The 23,363-nt window shown below is 35.0% G+C and overlaps 3 protein-coding genes across 8 annotated transcripts in view; all 3 read left to right on the top strand.

Moving 5' to 3' along the window:
- Positions 1-23,363, top strand: part of LOC133202578 (uncharacterized) — a 122,894-nt gene that overhangs the window by 27,484 nt on the left and 72,047 nt on the right. The gene's annotated exons all lie outside the window — the stretch shown is intronic.
- LOC133202988 (uncharacterized) lies at positions 10,991-12,140 on the top strand. Its single transcript, XM_061338841.1, has one exon. The coding sequence runs from the start codon at positions 10,997-10,999 to the stop codon at positions 11,633-11,635; it is 639 nt and encodes a 212-aa protein (XP_061194825.1). The 5' UTR covers positions 10,991-10,996; the 3' UTR covers positions 11,636-12,140.
- Positions 13,161-23,363, top strand: part of LOC133202441 (methyltransferase-like protein 27) — a 43,888-nt gene continuing 33,685 nt past the window's right edge. The window contains exon 1 of one of the 6 annotated variants that reach the window (XM_061338261.1): positions 13,161-13,336. In XM_061338261.1, the coding sequence (XP_061194245.1) occupies positions 13,271-13,336 (66 nt within the window). In that variant the 5' untranslated portion in view covers positions 13,161-13,270. The other 5 variants (XM_061338265.1, XM_061338264.1, XM_061338266.1 and 2 more) reach the window with 5 other exon arrangements.

Raw genomic sequence — 23,363 nt, 5'->3', positions numbered from 1 at the left:
GTGTCATGATCTTCACCTAAGGTCATTTGATCGAGTTCAAAGTCAATTATAGAAAAAATATAGACCTTGAAGTTTGACTCAATTTTGCAAGAATTTACCAGTCTTTAAGCGTAGTCATAACTTTTGAACTGTAGATGTTAGGATTTTCATACTTCAAATGTATTTATTATACGATCTTTCCAAGGATATAAAAATATTAATGACCTTTGACCTTGAACTTTGAGTTTGATCCACATTTAAAAACATTGGCGTAATTTTATAATGGTTAGTGCTTTGGGCTTTCATATTTCACAAGTATATTCATTGAGAACAAGTCCTTTCTTTGGGTAACAAAATTTTTCATCCCTTGACTCTTAAAGTTTGACTTGCATTTGAGAAACTTTAACCTCTCCAAAAGCTTTCATACGGAGCATCAGTGTTTCACGAACAAAAAATTGTTCTCTATTGGAAAAACATTGTTGTCTATATTTAACTCAAAGAATACCGGTACTTATGACCTGAGCATTTCTCATTATTAGGTTTACTGGTCAAAGACGAGAAGAGATTATTCAAAAGTAAGGTGTGTGTCATTCGTCCGTCCGTCTATAAACATTTTTTCAAAGTCCTACTCCTCCTACAGTTTTGGTCTGATTTCAATATATCTTAATCACAGACCTTTGGATCGCTTTAATCCGATTTTAAAAAAATCGAGGTGTATAAAAAATATAAAGGCATGGAATTCCTTACACTGTGTACCCTATTTCGCTAATTAAAATACTTTTTAATCAAAAGCTCTAAAATTTTCCTTTCTACTTAAATTTATTGATACATAAACAATCTTTATTACTGCCAAAGTTCATTTCGAAATTCTATATACATGTACTTCCCGAGATATTCTATAATCAATTTCAAAAATTGACCTACTTTTCTAATCGACATTAGCTTGAATTGGTCATTCACATGTATACAGACGGTGTTTGAACTGCAACGAAAAGCTGCATAGTACTTGCACAATCTTTCAACATTTTAAAGTTGATTTTTCTTATTCCATATCATAAGGTTAAGTCCGTAATAATTCATTTCGCGAAAAAAAAAAATAGAAAACGTCTGCATCAACAACTGCACGGCCATGTTGTTTATGAATGTAAAAAGAGCTTAGATTGAACGAATTTTCCCAGAATGTATAATATACTTCTCAATTTTTAAAAAAAAATTAGACCGCTAAAATGTCCTTGGTGACAAAGCAAGATCATAAAGGAAATATATGGAAATAATGAACAGTATTCAAACTCAAAAGTCCAATAAACAATACAAAATAGGAGCAGAGCAAACATGGACATCCGAAACATCAGAGGTGGGATCAGGTGCCATGGAGGAGTGGGCATTCCCTGCCGTCCGGTCACACCCGCCGTGTGCTCCTTGTCATCATCGGGAAATAACGGAAAATCCATCGTCAATTCGGCATGTAAATGATGAACTAACAATAAGTATGAAAAACATCAGTCAGCATTTGACTCAATGATAAATTGTAATTTGCTGACAAGGTCATTGTATCGACCATAGAACTTACGAAATGATGACTTTAAACGAGACTGTTGACATTCTTGTTTCATCAACATGTTTGTCAATAATTTACCTCGTTTAAGAAATTGTACATACGCAGAGCATGCTCTCGCATATCGAATCAACTGAGAGATATAAACTTCGTATACAGGTGATGAAGGATATTGCTGCATAAGTAAGGGAAGTTGACGATTGAAAAGTTAAAGTCATAACGTTTATCATAAAGTTTGGTTGTTAGATGACCATTAACTAAAATATCCAAATATGAAACAGAAGTGTCAGACTTCGTGGTATCTTTTATCTCAAACTCACCGGGATATAGAATAAATTCCGGGGAAAATTTGTCCCGTCGTTCCCGATAACAGTTGGTGTAACTTTTCAAAGGCCCCAGCTGATGTCGAGTAAAAAACTAAGGTCAATTTTTAAATTGGTTTCAGAATATATCGGAAAGTATACGGGATTTCGAAATGAACTTTGGTTGTTATGAAGATTGTTTATATATGAATAGATATGGATAGAAAGTAAAATTGTAAAGCATTTGATTTAAAATTATTTTATTGGCGAAAGTGCGTACTCTATGTAAATAGTTCCATTACTTCCATACCTTTACTTTTTGAACACCTCAATTTTTCATAAGCGATCTAAAGACCTGTGATCTTAGTACACAAGTAGACTACATTAAAACTACATTAAACTGAATACGAATCGTAAATAGGCATACACCATTTTCGATGTTACATGTACTTTAATTTATTTATCGTGTGACTCTCCAAAAAGGTAGAGCATTACTAAGTATTTACCTAGAGTATCAGCTGTTACGAGCTACAGGTAGGTTTGGGAAATCCTTCGAGAACAGGATGATCTGTTCACTACCAAATATATTCTGCATCTTTCGATGGCAAGGTAGGATTGTGGCGTATATTTAACAGGGATATTATCTGGTACAAAGTACAGGTAGGTGGGAGAAAGCACTGAGATCAGCGACATATCTTGATGTAAGTTTTAACTTTTGACTTTACATAAAAGATAGAGTATTACCGAGTTTTAACTTGGACAATTAACTGGTACAAGCTACAGGTAGGTTGAGGAAACCAATCGAGATCAAGGTAATATTATCAATAACATATGTATTCTGCATCTATCAATGACAGGTGGGATTGTGGCGTATATGTAACAGGGATATTATCTGGTACAAAGTACAGGTAGGTGGGAGAAAGCTCTGAGATTAGGGACATATCTTCATGTAAAATGTATCAAGTTACTTTCCATAAAAGGTAGGGTATTACCGAGAATTGGCCTAAACTATTAGCTGGTACAAGCTACAGGTAGGTTGGGGAAACCCTTCGAAATCACGGTAATATTTTCAATACCAAATATATTCTGCATGTATCAATGGCAGATAGGATTATGGCGCATATTTAACAGGGATATTATCTGGTACGAAGTACAAGTAGGTGGGATACAGCTCTGAGATCAGGGACATATCTTCATGTAAAATTTATATAGTGACTTTCCATAGAAGGTAGGGTATTACCGAGTTTTGACCTGGACTATTAGCTGGTACAAGCTACAGGTAGGTTGAGGAAACACTTCGAGATGAGGGTAATATTATCAATACCAAATTTATTCTGTATGTATCAACGGCAGGTAGGATTGTGGCGCATATTTAACAGGGATATTATCTGGTACAAAGTACAGGTAGGTGGGAGAAACACTGAGATCAGCTACATATCTTGATGTAAGTTTTAACTTTTGACTTTCCATAGAAGTTAGAGTATTACCGAGTTTTGACCTGGACTATTAGCTGGTACAAGCTACAGGTAGGTTGAAGAAACCGTCAAAATCAGTGTGGTATTATCAATACCAAATATATTCTGCATGTACCAATGGCAGGTAGGATTGCGGCGCATATTTAACAGGGATATTATCTGGTACAAAGTACTGGAAGGTGGGCGAAAGCTCTGAGATCAGGGACATATATTCATGTAAGTTTTAACTTTTGACTTTCCATGGAAGGTAGGGTATTACCGAGTTTTGACCTGGATTATTAGCTGGTACAAGCTACAGGTAGGTTGAGGAAATCCTTCGAGATCAAGGTAATATTATCAATACCAAATATATTCTGCATGTATCAATGGCAGGTAGGATTGTGGCGTATATTTAACAGGGATATTATCTGGTACAAAGTACAGGTACGTGGAAGATCAAGGACATATCTTAATGTAAGTTTTAACTTTTGACTTTCCATAGAAGGTAGAGTATTAACGAGTTTTGACCTGGACAGCTAGCTGGTACAAGCTACCAGTAGGTTGAGGAAACCCTTCGTGATCAAGGTAATATTATCAATACAGTACCGACCAGACACAACCTAACACCAGAGCGAACCCAAAGCGCATCCCGGGTTCGCTTCCTGGGTTCGCTCGGGGTCCGCTGCGGGTCCGCTTTCAGAAAATTTGGGACCGCTCTGGGTGCGCTTCGGGTTCGCTCTGCGTTCGCTCGGGGTCAGCTCTGGGTCCGCTATAGCGAACCCGGCGTTCGCTTTCCGGGTTCGCTTCACGCACTCAGGCGTGAAGCGGACCCCGCTTTAATCTTGCCGCCAGTAAGCCAGTAAGCCCCGCCCCTTGTATATTCCAAAAAAAGTAGTGAAATCGATCATTACTGCTTTTATGGCGATCGAAACATGTACATGTAAGTGATAATATGGAGAACGTTGATAAATTTTCAAGAATTTCACCGTACATTCGACGTAGAATTATCACTTTTATTTTTCTTAACTTACAAGCTAAGTATATCTCGAACGAAAAAGAAGAAAAGGTTAAATTTATTTTCGATGTATCGGATAGAGTGAAATTGATGAGTATAAAAAAAAAGCTTTCAAATTCATTTGTTTCCATTATTCATGCCTTTTAAAATAAGTTGGAACTTCCAATTGTAATTGCAGTTGCTAAATCGTAATTTAAATGTTTGAAGACAAACAACTGAATTATGATCCTATCTATGAAATAGCTGAGATATACTGTACACGTAAAATGGTAAGTTTTCACATTTAGCAGTTTACATTTAAGCTAGGTTGTCGTCCATTACATGTATATGTAGGTCGTGATAATCACTAAAAATTCTCATACAGTTTAACTTGAGTTTCGTTTTACAGATCATTTATAATTTACTTCCATGCTATAAATCATTTTTTTAAGGGGAGTTTAACGGAAAACTTATAAAAAAAACAACAACAAGAACAACAATCAAAAAACCAAAACAAACAAACGAACAAAAACTAATAACTGGTCCACTGATAAGAATCTATTATTTTTTTAAGCTGTTTTCAAATAGATGTTGTAAATGATAATTTGAATAGTCTGTGTTCCTTACTGGTTCATGATCCCCCCCCCCCCGCCCCACTACATACATGTACATACTGGAGCGGCATGTTAACAAGCAAAATTCTAAATGTTTAAAAATAAATAAAAACAAGAAAGAAAACAAACAAAACAAGAATTCAATAACTGTAAACTCGCAAGATTAAGTAGATGAAATAAAGATAATAACGCCCGATTATTTTTAACTGTTTTATTTCGGTGAGCCCCCCTCCCTCTCCGTACTGGAATTGTTTTCTATGGGCCGGTTGTAGCGATTTTAATTTCAAATAATATACAGTGTTCTCTCTCTCTCTCTCTCTCTCTCTCTCTCTCTCTCTCTCTCTCTCTCGTAAAGCTATTTTATTGATTTTCAGCATTCAGGTGGCAGCAAATTACATGAACATGTACTCTTCATACAACGTACCAAAGAACTACGTGTATGACGTTTCCAAATTCAAAAATCAAAAAAAAAAAAATTAAAATAATAATTGAATCTCTCATTGATAACGTGGCCGGACGAGGTACATGTCGACAGGTCGGCCCAAAATTATTGACACCTCGGCCCATACTTAAGACACCTCGGCCCAAGGAATTTTTTTTTTAGAATTGTTGTCTGTATTCACTATGGTAATATAAATGTATGTATGTTTATAATGACGATATGTATACGATAAACAGGGGCATATAATTTCAGAATTTTTGAACGAACGACAGCATAGATGTCAGCTGCTGTATTTATTGAGTGGGAGATAGGAGGTCTATTTATTTATTTATTTTGTTGCTTATGAAAATGCACCTTTATTCATTTCATAATATTTAGAATTCTTTTACTTAAAAATCACTTTGTAGTAGGGGCGTATTGTACACTTAACTATATATAATAATTATATGTATAAACCAGTGCACAGTAGCATATGTCCTGAGGTATTCTGTCCTGATCAATAAGATGTCTTAATTGATTTTTTTTTTATTATTTATAAACTCAACATAACCTTACACAGATAGAAGTTACGTTAACCTGATAGATCTTTGCGTAATATTAGAGCAAAATGGATATATTTCCCTAAACCAACCAAGGAAGATATGTGGTTTGTACCCAACAATTGGATTAATTTAGCCTGCTCTTAATTAACTCCTCAATGTCATATGACACGCGCCCCATATGACACGCGCTTGAGACTTTAAAGGATGCGCTGCGTCTTCTTGTTTGTTTAACGATTAGCACTATGTGATGGACAATCTTTTTTTTTTAATTACCGTCAATTTACTCTCTCGGAAGATTATTCAATTATTTTCTTTTTTATTTCATGGATATATAATAATATAATGCGTCGCATATAGTCCCTATAATAATAAAATACTTAAGAAAATATCAAATAAATATGTTTAAAATAATACATTTTTGTTTGTGCCGAGGTGTCTTTTACGTGAGCCGAGGTGTCTCAAATCTTGGGCCGACCCGTCGGGGCCGAGGTGTCAATGGACCGAGACGTCGTTGGGCCGAGGTGTCGTTGGGCCGAGGTGTCTGACATTCCTTAAGGGGTATCGAATGTAGGGGGAGTATATACTCACGTATACCGTGACCAAGGAGACAGTATACGTCAAGCTAGCAAGTGTCAATTAAAAAAAAAACCACCGCAATTGCTCTTAGCACCCGCAATATCTTCGAAGCAGGTGGATGATTACCGACACGTGATGACCTTGGCTTCACTTTGAAACTATAATTATTAAAGTGTTCTAATTAAATAATTATGACAATTACAAAGTTCAAATACAGGTACCTACAGTGTATGTAATGAAAAAATATATGTCCGTTTTCGTATTAAGGTATCTTTGCAAGTTCAATTTACTAATGTTGGAATTACGTGTACTTTTCATGCACAAGGACAAAACGTACCCGTCTAGTATTATATCCATATAAAGTATTTCGAATATTACATGTAGTACATGTAAGAGGTTCGTGAACATGTAAACCTATATATATATATATATATATATATATATATATATATATATATATATATATATATATATATATATATATATATATATATATATATATATATATATATATATATATATATATATATATTTGCATATATTTCAGCTTGTCTGTAAATATATGCCGTTATCAAAGCTTTTCTCCTCATAATTTTGCTTTAAGCTAATATTGATTGGGATTTATGTATTGTGTAAATCTAAAATTTGGTTTGTTTTGTTGATAATTTTGTGTATCAGCCTGTTGCGTAATCCGGAAATTTGGACCGGGAATTTATAAGCATCTCGTGTATCACTCTGAAATTACAGCATCCGTACTTCCTTTTTCAATCAAGGCCTGTAACCAGCAGATGGTTTAGAAATTGAGAGTTAAAATTTTTTTTAAAAATAACTGTTAAGTAACCAAAAAAACATCTGTTAAATTAAAAAAAATTAGTCAAATCAATCGCATTAGGATACTTTGTATACCTGGAACGCTTTCGATGGCTTCATAATTTTAGGATATTCGGAGATTCTTGTATGACAATGTGCAGCATGCTCTAATGTGTCGGCATTGATATTATTCAGTTGTGGATTCATAACTTTCTTGAAATAACAAACTTAACTTTAATAATTTGTGTAAGCATGCCGCCCATAAGGACAAGACGGAGAAGAGAGAGGAGTAAGAAACAGGTCGGAGGGGAGGCCCAGCCCCAGGTTCAGGATCCGGGGGAATCGGCGACAGGATCATTGCCATTGGCGACACAACAGGCGCCGACGTGCTACGGAATGGGGACCCAAAATTCCAACCAATCAACAGGTACAAATAATTTTCTGTCGCAAGACGGGGGTTCTATCCCCACACCGCTAAATTCAATTCAATTTTCATTGGGCCATAATGTAAACGAGACTATCAGACAAAAAATTATTGAAGGAAAATATGTAGATTTGTCACTATTACTAAGAGATTCAAATATTGAAGACTCAGCTAGTGAGCGAATTTTTATATTGGGTAATGATGGGCAAATGCAAAGCAAACCCAAGAATACTCAAAAAATCACAACTATTGAGAAATGGACAGATGCCTTTCTCATTTATTTGAGCATATATACATCTGTCCATACAGGTAAATATCAGGATTTACTAAAATACATGCACGATGTACGTGCTGGGGCGGGTAGGTCCTCAGGGTGGAAACTTTACGACGAGCAGTTTCGTCTAAAATTGGCTATGGATCCCAGCAAATCTTGGTCAGCTGTAGATACAGAATTGTGGGTCATGTATATGACAGGGGGTCAAAATGTATCGCTTACGGGAACTCAAGGGGTAAACAAATGTTATGCATTTAACTTTCAGGGGTTTTGTGTGAGGAAAGCATGCTCATACACGCACATTTGTATAAAGTGTGGTCAAGATCATTCCATGGTAAGCTGCCCCTTCTCTGTAAATGTAGTTAACAGGCAAGCTTCTTATTTCAGCCCAAGACAGGCTTTCCGGCCAGGGGTCCATCAATCCAGTCGACTTTATGGAGCTTCCACCCCCCAGCTTACCCCTAGACATCCTCGATTCTCGGGACCCAAACATATGGGAACTAGGTTCAATCCCAATTAGGGCGTCTGCATTGGCACCTTTTTTGCACCAATATCCAATAAGGAATGTAGCAAATGAAATATTACAAGGATTCACTTACGGGTTTAAGTTAAATTATACAGGTCCAAGAATTTTTATTTTATCTGAGAATTTGCTTTCGGCTCGGCAATTTCCAAATCAGTTGCAAGAAAAAATTGTAAAAGAAGTACAGGAGGGAAGGATAATGGGCCCGTTTTCACACCCACCTATACCTAATATGCATATTTCTCCAATAGGTCTAGTGCCAAAGTCAAGCGGTGGTTGGAGGATGATTACACATCTATCATACCTTCCATCCCTTGGCATTAACTCATTTATTGACCCAGACCAGTGCAGCGTTAAATATACAGCTTTTGATACAGTAGTCGATATGATAAATCAGTTAGGACCTGGTGCAGAGTTAGGAAAGGTCGATATTAAAAGTGCATTTAGGTTACTTCCAATATACCCTGGGGATTTTGAACTGTTAGGATTTAGATTTAAGGATCAATACTATTTCGACAAGTGCTTACCCATGGGATGTTCCATTTCTTGTTCAATTTTTGAAAAGTTTTCAACATTTTTGCAGTGGGTTATAACAAATAAATCTGGTTTGAGTACAATAGAGCACTATTTAGATGATTTTATCTTTGCGGGTAGGAGGGGATCAGGTGAATGTTTGCAACTAATGACACTATTCCAGGATGTGTGCAAAGAATTTGGGGTTCCTTTAGCAGTAGATAAAACACAAGGACCTGTTACTTGTTTAGTATTTTTAGGGCTGGAAATAGACACAGTGCTTAAAATTGTAAAGATCCCAAAAGACAAAATACAGGAACTCAAAGGTCTGCTTTGTATTCTTATGGAAAGGTCAAAGGTTAAGTTGAAAGAAATGGAATCACTAGTCGGAAACCTCAATTTCTTTTCCAAGGCTATCAGGGGTAGTAGGGCATTCAACAGAAGATTTTATGATTCTATGATTGGCATTTCTCGCCCCAATAGTCACATTAGAATCACTAGGGCACTGAAAGATGATATGTTAATGTGGGTTCATTTTTTAGACAATTTCAATGGTGTAGCTTTCTTTCCATGTTCGGAATGGGTGAATTCAAGAGCAATCCAGCTCTACACAGAGAGCGCAGGAGCTATTGGTTTTGGTTGTGGGTGCTATTTTAAAGGAAGGTGGGTTTATTATGAATGGCCTTTAGAATGGGAAAATCATGATATCATCAGGGACATAACATTTCTGGAGTTAGCCCCAATAGTGTTGTCAGTTATGATCTGGGGGGAGGAACATAGCCGTCAAAAGGTTCAATTCCATACAGATAACATTGCCTTGGTAAGCATTCTGAACACTCAGTCCTCAAGGTCTCCACGAATTATGTTTTTAATTAGGAAGCTAGTTTTGATGCTTATGCAATATAATATTATATTTAAAGCCAAACATATTTCTGGCATTGATAATGGTATAGCAGATGCTCTCTCTCGTAAACAGTGGGGAAGATTCCGACAACTCGCTCCAACAGCAAACCAGATCCCAGATCCTATTCCATCCGCAATTCACAGTCTGATGTCAAAGGGGAAGTTTCTCGACTATTGATTGCATCCAATTCTTACAACACTGCAGTAACCTACAAAACAGGGCTCATAGCATTCCACAAGTTTAGAAATATGTCAGATGAAAACATTATCTGGCCTCCTCCTGTAGAGCAGATAGTTAACTTTATTGCTTACCTATCACTCAATGGCTATGCAGAGTCTACAGCTAGGGCCTATGTAGGCGCTATTGGCTATGAGTGCAAGATAAAAGGATTTGAAGACTCAACTAACAGGTTCATTGTTTCCAAAGTGTTGGAGGGTTTCAGGCGTCTCAATTCTAGGGTTGATACTAGGTTGCCAATTACAGAAAAAAATTTGGCTAAATTAATAGGGGCATTGAGCAGTGTGTGTTCAAGTTTTTATGAAGCTAAATTATTCACAGCAGCATATGCATTAGCATTTTTCGCCTTTCTGAGAGTGGGAGAATTAGCGATATCTAAGGGCAACAACTCTCAAACCATTTTGGGAATTGGTGATGTGTACATACAAAATAATCAACTGACATTGTGTATAAGGTGTTCTAAAACTGATCAATTGGGAAAGGGGGTAAAAGTTGTGATAAATAATCATAGTTCAATTATTTGCCCAGTGCAGGCAATGGCTAAGTTTTTGGAAGTAAGGCCAAACTTTCCGGGACCCTTATTTTGTCATTTTGGAGGAAAGCCACTTACAAGATATCAATTTTCAGCAGTTTTAGATAAAGTCATTGTAGCTATTGGACTAGAAAGCAAGCATTACAAGTCTCATTCTTTCAGGATAGGGGCTGCAACAACGGCAGCAGACAAGGGTTTTTCAGACGAAGAAATTAAAATAGCTGGAAGATGGAAATCAACTGCCTTCCAGACTTATATAAGATCTCCACTTAGCCGAACATCTCCTTTAACATAATAAGTAGCTCATTTAATCTAACTGGCATGTATTTGTTAATTAATATTACAGGGTTCCCAAAGCCAGGCAGAATTACAGTTTGGATTGTTGGCTCATCAATTATAAAAAGGGCATCCATGGCAGCAAGATTAAGACCGGGGGGATGGAGTCTTGGGTTAACCCAAAGAGGGGTAGATATGTGGTGGCAAGGGTATGGTGGGTTAAAATTTATTGACCTAGTTCAGAAGGTTAGGTACTTAGCAACATTAGAGGATCCTCCAAGATATCTAATCATTCACTGTGGGGCCAATGATCTGGGTCAAATTAAACTGTCAAGATTACTCTATAGAATTAAGTGGGACATCCAGTTACTTTCAAGAATCTTCACCAACACGACTCTCGTTTGGTCTTTTCTCCTCCCCCGCATTTCATGGAGACACTCAAGTAACATTAGAGCAATGGAGCAGGCAAGGGATAGGCTAAACAGGTGGGCAGCAAAACAGGTATTTCAAAATGGGGGGAAAATTATCACGCATTCTCAATTTATAGGTAAACCTGTACAGTTGTATCACTCAGATGGAACACACTTGTCGGAGTTGGGGAATGACATTTTCCTCAACAACATTCAGGGGGCCCTGGAGTATTTTGCCAGTGGGGGTAAAAGTAAAGAATTTCCATGTAAATAATTAACTAAGTAATTTAGTCCATAAAGTAGGTATGCCTTTTTGGCAGAGGCACAGTGGTCATCTTGAAGGTTCCTACCCCCACCATGTGGCGGTGGGCAACCTGATTGTATGTCTGCAAATGCACACATTCATCAGGTGCCCATGTGGCCATATCGTCACCTTCAAGTTGGTTGTGGAAATATGATGTTGACTGTTGTTACGTTGATGTTGATTTAATAATTTTTTCATATAGACAGTTTAAAGTAAAGAGTTGTATACTAAATGATATGTTGATGTGTCGTTAGCATGATTGTGATCAACCCATCATGCTACTTGCCGTTTCGGACGACACATAAAATGTTGTTGTAGGGGGTGAGCCCTGTTGTCTGGCGACCCCAAACTTGATGTTGTAAATACGTTTATTTGACCACTGTGGCCAATATCTGCCATACAATAAACAATTAACTATAAATGTGTTTTTAATTCTAAAAATCCATAGGTAATGTTACAAATACAAGCATAGGACTTGTGTACTGTATTATGGGTGTCTGGGTAGGATAAGTCATTACTGTCTTTGATATATATATATATATATATATATATATATATATATATATATATATATATATATATATATATATATATATATATATATATATATATATATATATATATATATCGACGCGAAGGAAAGTGATAAGCATTTTTGTTTTTTGTTTTTTTTTTTGACTGACTGACTTGCAAGTAGTTACAACAATTCTAAAACATACAATGTAAGGTCTACATGTAGGATAATTAGAATTGACAAAATAATCTTTCCCTATATACATGTATTTAAATCAAGCTATTTATTAAACTTTGGTAAGAGATTAATTAAAAAAATATATACTGTATTTTGACATAATAAAACTCTATAATTTATCGAAGACCAGTTTTTTTAATTCTTTTTTATTTTTTAGTAACAATTGTTATAACCATTATTATCTTCTTTTTTTTCTATTATGAATTAAAGTACTTATTGTCTGATAAATTTACGCAATGTATATTTGTATATTAATGGATTTTAAAAATATAAAAAAAAAATAAATATGTAACTATACATGTAACATGCTACCTGGATAAAAAAAAATTAATAATGTATTAATAGATATAAAAATTAAAAATTAATGAAAATAGATGTGTAAATATTGCATGTTGTCTGGAGAATTAAAATATATAGATATAAAATCATGTTTAAAAATCATATCAATAATATTTTTACACTGTACATTCACACGCTTTGCTTGTACAATGTTTAGATTACAAACTGGCATGTTGACTGATCGATGCGCTGATGGTCAACGCATTTTATTATCACTAATCCTGATTGACAGACCTGTTCGGCATGTTGATTGATGGACGCGCTGATGAGTTAATCGCTAATCCTGATTGACAGCTCTGTTACGCAACACCGATCGCTTTCTGGGACCGCTATTGAATTTGGAGTTCGCTTTCAGCGTTCACCCTGGGTCCGCTCTGGCTACGGGTGCGCTTCGGGTTCGCTCGGGGTCAGCACTAGCGGACCCCAAGCGAACCCAGAGAGCGAACCCGGGGTGCGCTCTGGGTTCGCTTTCTGTTAGGTTGTGTCTGGTTGGTACTGTACCAAATATATTCTGCATGTATCAATGGCAGATACGATTGCGGCGTATATGTAACAGGGATATTATATGGTACAAAGTACAGGTAGGTGGAAGAAAGCTCTGAGATCAGGGACATATCTTCATGTAAAAATTATCTAGTGACTTTCCATAAAAGGTAGGGTATTACCGAGCTTTGACCTGGACTATTAGCTGGTACAAGCTACAGGTAGGTTGGGGAAACCCTTTGAAATCAGGGTAATATTGTCAATACCAAATATATTCTGCATATATCAATGGAATGCAGGATTGTGGCGTATTTGCCAGGGCTAAACAAACAAACAAATGTCTAACATTAATCTGATACCTGTCAAAAATAGGTAGAAAAATTAGGTGCATTGTTTAGAAATATATATATTTGTACTTTCGATGGAAAAATAACTCGAAATCACCTAGTGTGAAATGTATATGAGCTAGAAAAGTTGGGAGTAGCAAATGACGAGGAATATAAGTTGATAGATTAACCAATGTCTTGCTGTATTGCGTTTGGATATGCCTCGGTAAACCGTGAGTTTTATGAGAAAATAAAATCTTGGCACTAAGTAAAACATTCAGGTAAAATAAAATTAAAAAAACTTTTGAAATCAAAAGAAGATAGAAAATGTGTTTTCTTTACTAATATAGGCATATTCTGCATATATCAATGTAATGCAGGATTGTGGCGTATTTAATAGGGATATTATCTGGTTCAATGGACTGGTAGGTGGAAGAAAGCTCTGAGATTAGGGACATATCTTCATGTAAAATTTACATAGTGACTTTCCATAGAAGATAGGGTATTACCGAGTTTTGACCTGGACTATTTACTTGTACAAGCTACAGGTAGGTTAGGGAAACATTTCGAGATCAAGGTAATATTATCAATACCAAATATATTCTGCATGTATCAATGGCAGATAGGATTGTGGCGCATATTTAACAGGGCTATTATTTGGTACAAAGTACAGGTAAGTGGGAGAAAGCTCTGAGATCAGGGACATATCTTCAGGTTAAATTTATTTTTGACTCTCCATAGAAGGAGGGTATTGTCTTGGACTATTAGTTTGATGAAACTAGAGGTAGGTGACAAAGAATGTCTGGGATCAAGGTTATTTTCTTAAATAAAATAAATATTGTTTCCATCCAGAGTACGTAGAGAAATGGTGGATATTGTACAGTTTTTAAGCTGGTACAAGCTTCAATTATCTGCGATCAGGGCTATATTTTCATGTTAATCTTGTAAAAAGCAAAAGTATTTTGATAAGAAGTGTATACTGATCTGGGATTTCAGATCGTAATTTTTCCAGGATATGTTAAAATGAATTCAGCATGCACATTCTACATAGATGCATGGGAGAAACATTTTGAAAGAGCGTAATATCTTTATGTTTGATTAACCATTTGACTGTCATAGGTCTGTAAGAATATTAGCCTTTTTTGCAGGAATATTAGCTGAAACATGTACAAACTAACGTAGAAGGCACGTAGGAACGGGGGGGGGCTGCAGGGGGGCTGCCAGGACTAAACAAACAAAGGTCTAACATTAATCTGATACCTGTCAAAAATAGGTAGAAAAATTAGGTGCATTGTTTAGAAATATATATATTTGTACTTTCGATGGAAAAATAACTCGAAATCACCTAAGGTGAAATGTATATGAGCTAGAAAAGTTGGGAGTAGCAAATGACGAGGAATGTAAGTTGATAGATTAACCAATGTCTTGCTGTATTGCGTTTGGATATGCCTCGGTAAACCGTGAGGTTTATGAGAAAATAAAATCTTGGCACTGAGTAAGACACTCAGGTAAAATAAAATTAAAAAAAAAAACCTTTTGAAATCAAAAGGAGATGGAAAATGTGTTTTCTTTACTAATATAGGCAGATTTCTCATACGTAGTTTAGGTATGAGTATATTATTAAAATATTATAAAAAAAATATATATAGTAATTTCTATCTTACAACTTGAGTCGATTTTAAAAAAATAATCCATCTTTCACTTATGGAATCGTCGCCTGCATGGGGCAGTGGTAAGAGCGTCTGCTCTAGAATCGCGGAGTTAGGAGTCGATCCTTACGTCGCAGGTTCGAATTCCACTGCGGGACGTGGCCATGGAGACCGGTCCTTCGGAGGAGACCATATAAATCGAGGTCCCGTATCCCAGTAGGTGCTGGCACGAAAAAGATCCCTCACTGCTCAATGGACCTTTAAGTGCCGAGCATAGGTTATCAGGGTTGGATTGGCTGTAAAAATGGGGCGGGATCTTAAGGCAGCCTCTAGACATATGTTTTTTTAAATGTTCATTTGTAACGATACGTGCCTGTTTCCAGGGGATAATAACAACCCCCCCCCCTCGCGGATTTTCTATTCCTAATACACATAAACATTGCATCAATCGAAATACAAATGAATATTGGAAAAAATATATATCTAATAATATAGTTCAACGAATTTTATTTTGAATTTAAGTGAATCCACGCTTGTCTTCAATTTATCCATATTTGATGATTAATTTAAATGGATACATTGTTTATATGGACTAGTATTTCTACTTTTACGTGTACGACTTAAGAGGCAGTCCACCAAAAAACCAGGCAATGGGTGGCACATCACATGTCATGGATTTTAATTATTTTTTGCATTTAGACTTATAAAAGCAATTGTTTACACATGGCAACATCAAGATTTTTTTAGTGTTCCTCTAGTCCTATTTTTTGTAAGTGCTTAATTTTAAGTGCAAAAAGGTCAACAAGTTGGTTAAAATTTTGCTACGTTTTTGTTTTGTTTTATTTGAAACAGATACTCAAAAACTGAATATGTCAATAAATATTATTTATAGTATAAACCCTTATCTTTTATAATATCAATGAATAAGACACCAATTTATATTTCTTTAGAAAAAATTATGTGGTCTAAACTTCAGTTAAGCAAGTGACTTAATGAAGTAACTATCCAATTTTCATTACGTTCTAAAATCCAATACATTGAAATGTCAGAACTTTCTCCTCATGTTATTATGAATTCAAAGTACAAATTGTTGAATCAATTTAAAAAATTGGTGGGAACAGGTATATTGAGTGAAATAAGAGGCGTCAAATTATCTACTTTTTATAAATTTATCCAAATTAAACCGATCCCGACCGGAATTATATAAAGAAGAAAGCTACTATGATTTAATCATGAAATTTGGTTGTTTTGTTTCAATATGGTTTACAAATTACTTGATTTATTTTTAAACATGTTTTCTAGGTGGCAATTACCATTAATTTTATTACTTAATAATTATGCATTAATTTCGATCGGGATCGGTTTTATTTCAATCGGGATTGGTTTCTATATTAAAAATTAGAAATGTTTTCTAAAATCGCTCTTCGTTGTATTTTATCATAAGAATATGTCTGTGTTTTATTTCTTTTCTGTATGTTACATGGTTTTAGACGATGTTATCCATAGATTAAATATATCTTAATTACTAAATGTTTTTCAGGTCCATGAAGATCTTTTGAATTACTTGTAAAACATCTGTTTGATTTCTTGATACACACCTAAAAAAAAAATATTTATATCATGTAACAATTAATAGCAAATTTTAAGCTTAATAATAAGATATCTCATTTCCAAGAAAAATAATCTTTTAAATTATCTGGAGTAAAAAGAAAATTTAAAACAAAAAAAAGTCTTGCAGTGGCGAAATTATACATGCACGTACTTTAATCCAGCAAGCGTTTTTTTTTTATGTGTACAGCCTCGGCTTTAATCCAATTTTTTTCATCCATTCATCATATTAAGGAATATTTTCCTGCTCTAAGAAATTTAACTTGAAATAAATAAGAAAAAAAACCTATACACTTACATACATATAATCATGATAATAGAGCCCAGAAAAAAAAACGGTGGGGGGGGGGGGGTCGTCTGGGCGGCATCCGTTTTGTAACTGGTTTGATAATGATGAGATATTTTGGAAATTTACCAACCTACTGACTTATTTTAACTCCATATAAAGTATAAGGATATGTGGAACAATTGTCAAATTTTAAAAACGGAAATAAAAAAAGTTCCATTGAATCATCTGCCGTTTTAGTGTCAGCTTGAAGTGGGGCGTCCAGCAGTAGTATTAACAACATTTTCCTCATTAAGTAGTAAATTTATAGATTTCCATAACTTTTTTTTCTATTTCAGGTTTTACATTTTTAAAAGATTAATATCACTTCTCTGTAATTATCAAACAATGTCAAAAATGCCTGGCCACACTACCCTTTCAATTTTGATAAAACTTTTTGTGTGTATTCATACTGTCACATCATTAATGATTTTATAATTTTTTATTTTAAAAAGTGTTTCATTGCTGTGGTGACGGCACATATTTTTCCCCGGTATATTCTTCCTAAAATATGACCAAAAAACGCGATTTTATAGGTTTTACTGAATAAAACAGAACTTATAAGAAACAAGAGAATGAAAAAACCTACTTTTGTATAAAAACTACTGTCATTCCTCTTTAGTATTACATAAGAATTTCTTAAGAACTGTAATTCTACATAATGTCAAAACAACTCTTATCTTTGGTGATTTTGGAATTTTGCCAAATTAAGAAAATTTACATTTCAGACCTCTTTTCAAAAGTGATTTTTTTAAACCTTTGCACACTGATTTGAAATTTATGAAGCAGTGCATTACAGAGACTGAATATAATTTAGTCTAAACACATGCAAATATTTATGGGACATTTAAATTTTTTTTTAAGAAAGCTGATGAAAAATTACTCAAAATCTACAAAATGCACATATCTCAAATAACATTTGCGCATTTAAGGAGGAGAAGGACCTTGAGCTGAAAAAATACATGTCATTCAATTTTTTTCATATTTTGTATATTTCTAATTAAGTATGTCCCATATATCTTAAAGCAGTTATATCATTAGGTTTCTAACATTATTTTGGAGATATTGATTGACAAATACTATGCCTTACAGTATCTAAGTGGAGTTTTAATTCTCCATGTTTCCGGGCGCATTACTCTGTCCATAATGGGAATTTTTAAGCATACATAAAAAAAATATCAAAGTGGACATGTATCTTTTAAAATATTTCAGAGTATACCTAGGTTTAAAATTCGAAAAAGCAAGTTTTGTCTATCACACTGCATCTGGATAGGGAAAATTAAGTACTTTTTAAGACAACTTAAACAATAAAAAACGTAATTTACAAAAAATTCTATCATTCAATATTTTTTAATTTACGTTGAAATGCAAATCCTTCAAATTATTGATTAACTGTAAAAGTTTCGAATGATGAAGCTGACCTCATTATTTCACAGGACATCGTTAAAGAGGACATAAGCGTGACAAAAACGTGTCATGTTACAGTTCTCGAGTACGGGAAAAAACCAACTATGACGTCACACATAAGCTAAATAAGCGAAATAAGACATACCTACATAAGATTTCCGTCATCAGCCATTCAGAAATAATTTTTGTCTTCCCCGTTTCTCAAAATATTTCATCATATACTGATTATGACCTGTTTTTACATAATAATACCGCCCGTATGTTCACCGAGTATGATCTTGCTGTACTAACAGATCGTGTATGACGTCACCGACTTGTTGGATGCGCAGTTTAGGGAAACAGAGGAGTGGATCAATCTTTTTCATAATTTGTTAATGTTTACAAGAATGTTAAAACTTTTTTATTCTTTTTATATAAGATGGCAATTAAAATTAAAAAATTGTCAAAAAATTATACAAGAACTGATGCTTTACACGTTTTGCACTTATATAAACGGAGGCTATGACGTAGTTAAACAGAGTCATGTGACCATGTGTCCTTCATCCCCTTAATATAGAACAGAAATGTTTCCTTTCTACCTGTTTTGAAGTCACCTATAGTAAATGTAGTATATATAGATGGATATGTGTCATGTGAAAATATTCACATCCCATTTCCATAACGCAGGACTGTTAAGGCGTACTACGAATAAAACAACGGAATATAAACGTGCATAAATACATACCTTTCTAAACTGAATTTATTTTTGTAAAGGTACTATCACATGACTTTAATTTTAATTGAAATAACATTGTATACCCCGCTCTGTACGGAATTTGGTTTGGTCACGTTATTTGACAGTCACGTGATAAATGCATGCAATGTGTACTGTATGTATGTCATAAACAAATTTCAATATCGCAAGGGCATACCCTAGTTAGAATTAAAAATTTCAGTAATAAATTGTATCTACATAACTTGTAGTTTATGAAAAGTGCTGCTGCTTTATATAGAATTCGCATTTTAATAGTTTAAATTTCAAGTTACTTGGCTCTAGTCGAAATTTGTGTGACCTTTACCATGTATTTTTAGGTCACCTGAGTAAACTCAGGTGACCTATTGCTATCCGTTTTCGTCCGTCGTCGTACGTCGTACGTCGTTCGTCGTTCGTCGGTCGTAAACTTTTGAACATTTTTAGCTTCTTCTCTGGAACTGCTCAACCAATTTCAACCAAATTTGGCATACAGTATCTATGGGTGAAGGGGAACAAAAATTGTGAATTTCGTGGTCCCTGCCCCCCTGGGGCCTGAGGGGTGGGGCTAAAACCACCAAAATTAATGCAATCTTTAAAAATCTTCTTCTTTACTCCTGGACATCAAGCAGTCAAACTGTTGGCATCATTGTAATGAGCATTGAGTCCTTTACCAAAATTGTGAAATTCATGGCCCCAGGGTCAGGGGTTCTGGTGCTAGGGCAGGGCTATATAGATCATATAGTGAAAGTGCATTATTTCTTTGAAAATCTTCTTCTCTGCTCCTGGGTATTAAATAAACTAACTAAGTATATAGTTATGATGAGTAAGAGTGCCTCTTCCAAAATTGTGAAATTCATGGCCCCAGGGTCTGGGATTCTGGTGTTAGGGCGGGGCTCTATTGATTATATAGTGAAAATGCATTAATTCTTTGAAAATCTTCTTCTCTGCTCCTGGGTATTAAATAAACTAAGTATATAGTTATGATGAGTAAGAGTGCCTCTTCTAAAATTGTGAAATTCATGGCCCCAGGGGCAGGGGTTCTGGTGTAAGGGCGGGGCTCTATTGATTATATAGTGAAAATGCATTAATTCATTGAAAATCTTCTTCTCTGCTACTGGGTATTAAATTCAGTAACTAAGTACATAGTTAGGATGAACAAAAGTGCCTCTTCCAAAATTGTGAATTTCATGGCCCCTGGATCAGGGGTTCTGGTGTTAGGGCGGGGCTCTATTGATTATATAGTGAAAATGCATTAATTCTTTGAAAATCTTCTTCTCTGCTCCTGGGTATTAAATTCAGTAACTAAGTACATAGTTATGATGAGCAAGAGTGCCTCTTCCAAAATTGTGAATTTCATGGCCCCAGGGTCAGGGGTTCTGGTGTTAGAGCGGGGCTCTATCGACTATAAAGTGAAAATGCATTAATTCTTTGAAAATCTTCTCCTCTGCTCCTGGGCATTAAGGTGATAAACTAAGTACATAGTTATGATGAGGAGGTGGGCCTCTTCCAGAATTGTGAAAGCCATGGCCCCTGGGTCAGGGGTTCTGGTGTTAGGGCAGGGCTCTATTGATTATATAGTGAAAATGCTTTAATTCTTTGAAAATCTTATTCTCTGCTCCTGGGTATTATTTAAACAAACTAAGTGCATGGTTATGATGCATAAGGATGTCTTTTCAAAAATTGTGAATTTCATGGCCCCAGGGTCAGGGGTTCTGGTGTTAGGGCGGTCGCTCTATTGATTATATAGTGAAAAATCATTGATTCTTTGAAAATCTTCTTCTATGCTACTGGAGATTATTTAAACAAACTAAGTGCATGATTATGATAGACAAGGATGCCTCTTCCAAAATTTTTAAATATATCGCCTCAGTTTTTGGGGTTCTTGAGGGGGGGGGGGGGGGCTCTATTGATTATATAGTGAAAAAGCATTAATTCTATTAATTAATCATTAATTAATCCTGTCGTCCTGTTGTTGAGCTAATAAATAAATTGCTTAGCTATGATGAAAATGGGAGCTTCGAACAGAATTTTTAAATCTTGTGGTCCTAGGGTCAGGGGTTCTGGCATAACGAGGGGGGGGGGGGCTTTTGATAATATAGTGGAAAAGTGTTAATTCTTTGAAGTCCATAGTAATGATGATGAGGGTAACTCTTCCAAATTTGTAAATTTCTTGACCCTTGGTCTTGGGTTCTGGTGTTAGGGTAAGGCTTTGTTGAATCTGTAGTGAAAATGCATTGTACCTGTGAAATTCTTCTCTGCTTCTGGGCATATCGGAAGCAAACTGAGTAAAAGTTTAAATGATATGAGTAAGCGTATTTCTACCAGATTTTTAAACATCTGGACCATTCGTCCAAGCAATCTGGTCCTGGGCAGGGCTCTATTAATTTGTATTCTACTGAGAGAAGTTATTCCCCTTTTCCATTCACCTTTGATAATTAATCACTGTAAATAATGTATTTGAAAGGTTAATAGAATAAGATAATTATGCAAGAATGTTTATCGTATAATTAAAAAAGTACTTTCTTAGTTTTAATAATCAGGTAGACCTGTAAGTAATAGATAAATAATAATGAGACAAAAATAACTTATCTTATTAAAAGTTCTTCAAAGACCATAAGAGAGGTCAATGCTAGAGATCTTAATATGGGTTTAAAAATAGTACAGAAGCACTAATAGTTTGTTAATAGTCTGCATGGTGATAGTGTTAAGTGGGGGACAGATTAGAACTCAATTTCTGAGTTGATAGTGAATACTAGACTAATTATTTTGTTGATCCTGATCTTCCTACTTCTCTTGTTTTTGTTCCTCTGCTGTGCCTCTGGGTATTAAGTAATCAAAGTAAGCAGGCTAACTGTATAGTTATGATGAGCAATAGTGCCTCTTTCAAAATTGTGAATTACATGGCCTCTGGTGCAAAATACAAACCAAATTAAATTGTTGGAAAGTTGTTACGCGATACTCAGGTGACCTATAAGGCCCGTGGGCCTCTTGTATTTATTTATTTAGTAATGCTCTCGATTTTAGGAAAGCAGCACTTTTCAAGTTAAGGAATGTTCCCGTTATGCATATACAAAAAATGGTCAAGATCTATTAAGTGTATGCCCTTGCGAAAAGTCGATTTAATGAGGCACCTCGGAGTGCAATATGCACACCCTGTACATAAAAACACGGTAGAATTAATTCAATACATTCTCTCGATAGTTTTTAAATAATGGCACTAAACAAAAGTTTCAGATTTGTAATAATGGTCTACCTAAGATTTGCAAATAATATTCTGTTTAATAATAAAATGCGTTTTCACTCTGGTAAAATAAGTTGATCCGCCTCTCACTGCACATAAAATGCGTCAAATTTTACCATGATGACGTCATGTCGACAGGTGCATTGCGATCAGTGACTTGTTTATATCTTGCTGTGCGGGTTTTAACTAGCGACAAAAATGAATGCAGTGGTAAGTTTTGATGAAGTTCACCACTCTTATGCAGTTTAAAACCGCAAATTATTTCATTTTCTGTTATTTTGAGGAAATGCTATACTTGTGTGATGTCACAGTAGACATTTCCCGTATAGATTAGGCCCCGCCCCCTTTATGCAGCCTTAACAGAGCTGCGAAGCATTAAGATATGTTGGAATGTACTTTATCTGCCTGTCTGTCCAACTCCACAACATGAGTAAACATGATCGACCTAAATATAATGTGTATTCTGTTAACTGCATTGAATTGACCAAGGATTGAATTATGATTCATGAACAATCCATTGTATCATTGCTTCATGTTAATCTTTATGCAGTATCATTTAAAAAAAGTTTCTTTTTTAAATATATATATATATATATATATATATATATATATATATATATATATATATATATATATATATATATATATATATATATATATATATATATATATATATATATATATATATATATATATAAACCAAGAGAACTATGAACACCCAACCAAAACCCCCGTCCCCCTTCTCTAAAATTAACAAATTCAAATTAGACTGAACAGGCATGTCTTTGGTTTCCTAAAACTATCTCCCTTGTAGGTTGAAACTAAAATATATGAAA

This window comes from Saccostrea echinata, unplaced genomic scaffold, assembly GCF_033153115.1.
Source record: "Saccostrea echinata isolate AGI-Se365-2 ecotype Australia unplaced genomic scaffold, CSIRO_AGI_Sech_v1 ptg000047l, whole genome shotgun sequence".
Taxonomy (NCBI): domain Eukaryota; kingdom Metazoa; phylum Mollusca; class Bivalvia; order Ostreida; family Ostreidae; genus Saccostrea; species Saccostrea echinata.
This window is presented reverse-complemented; position numbering and strand designations above follow the sequence as displayed.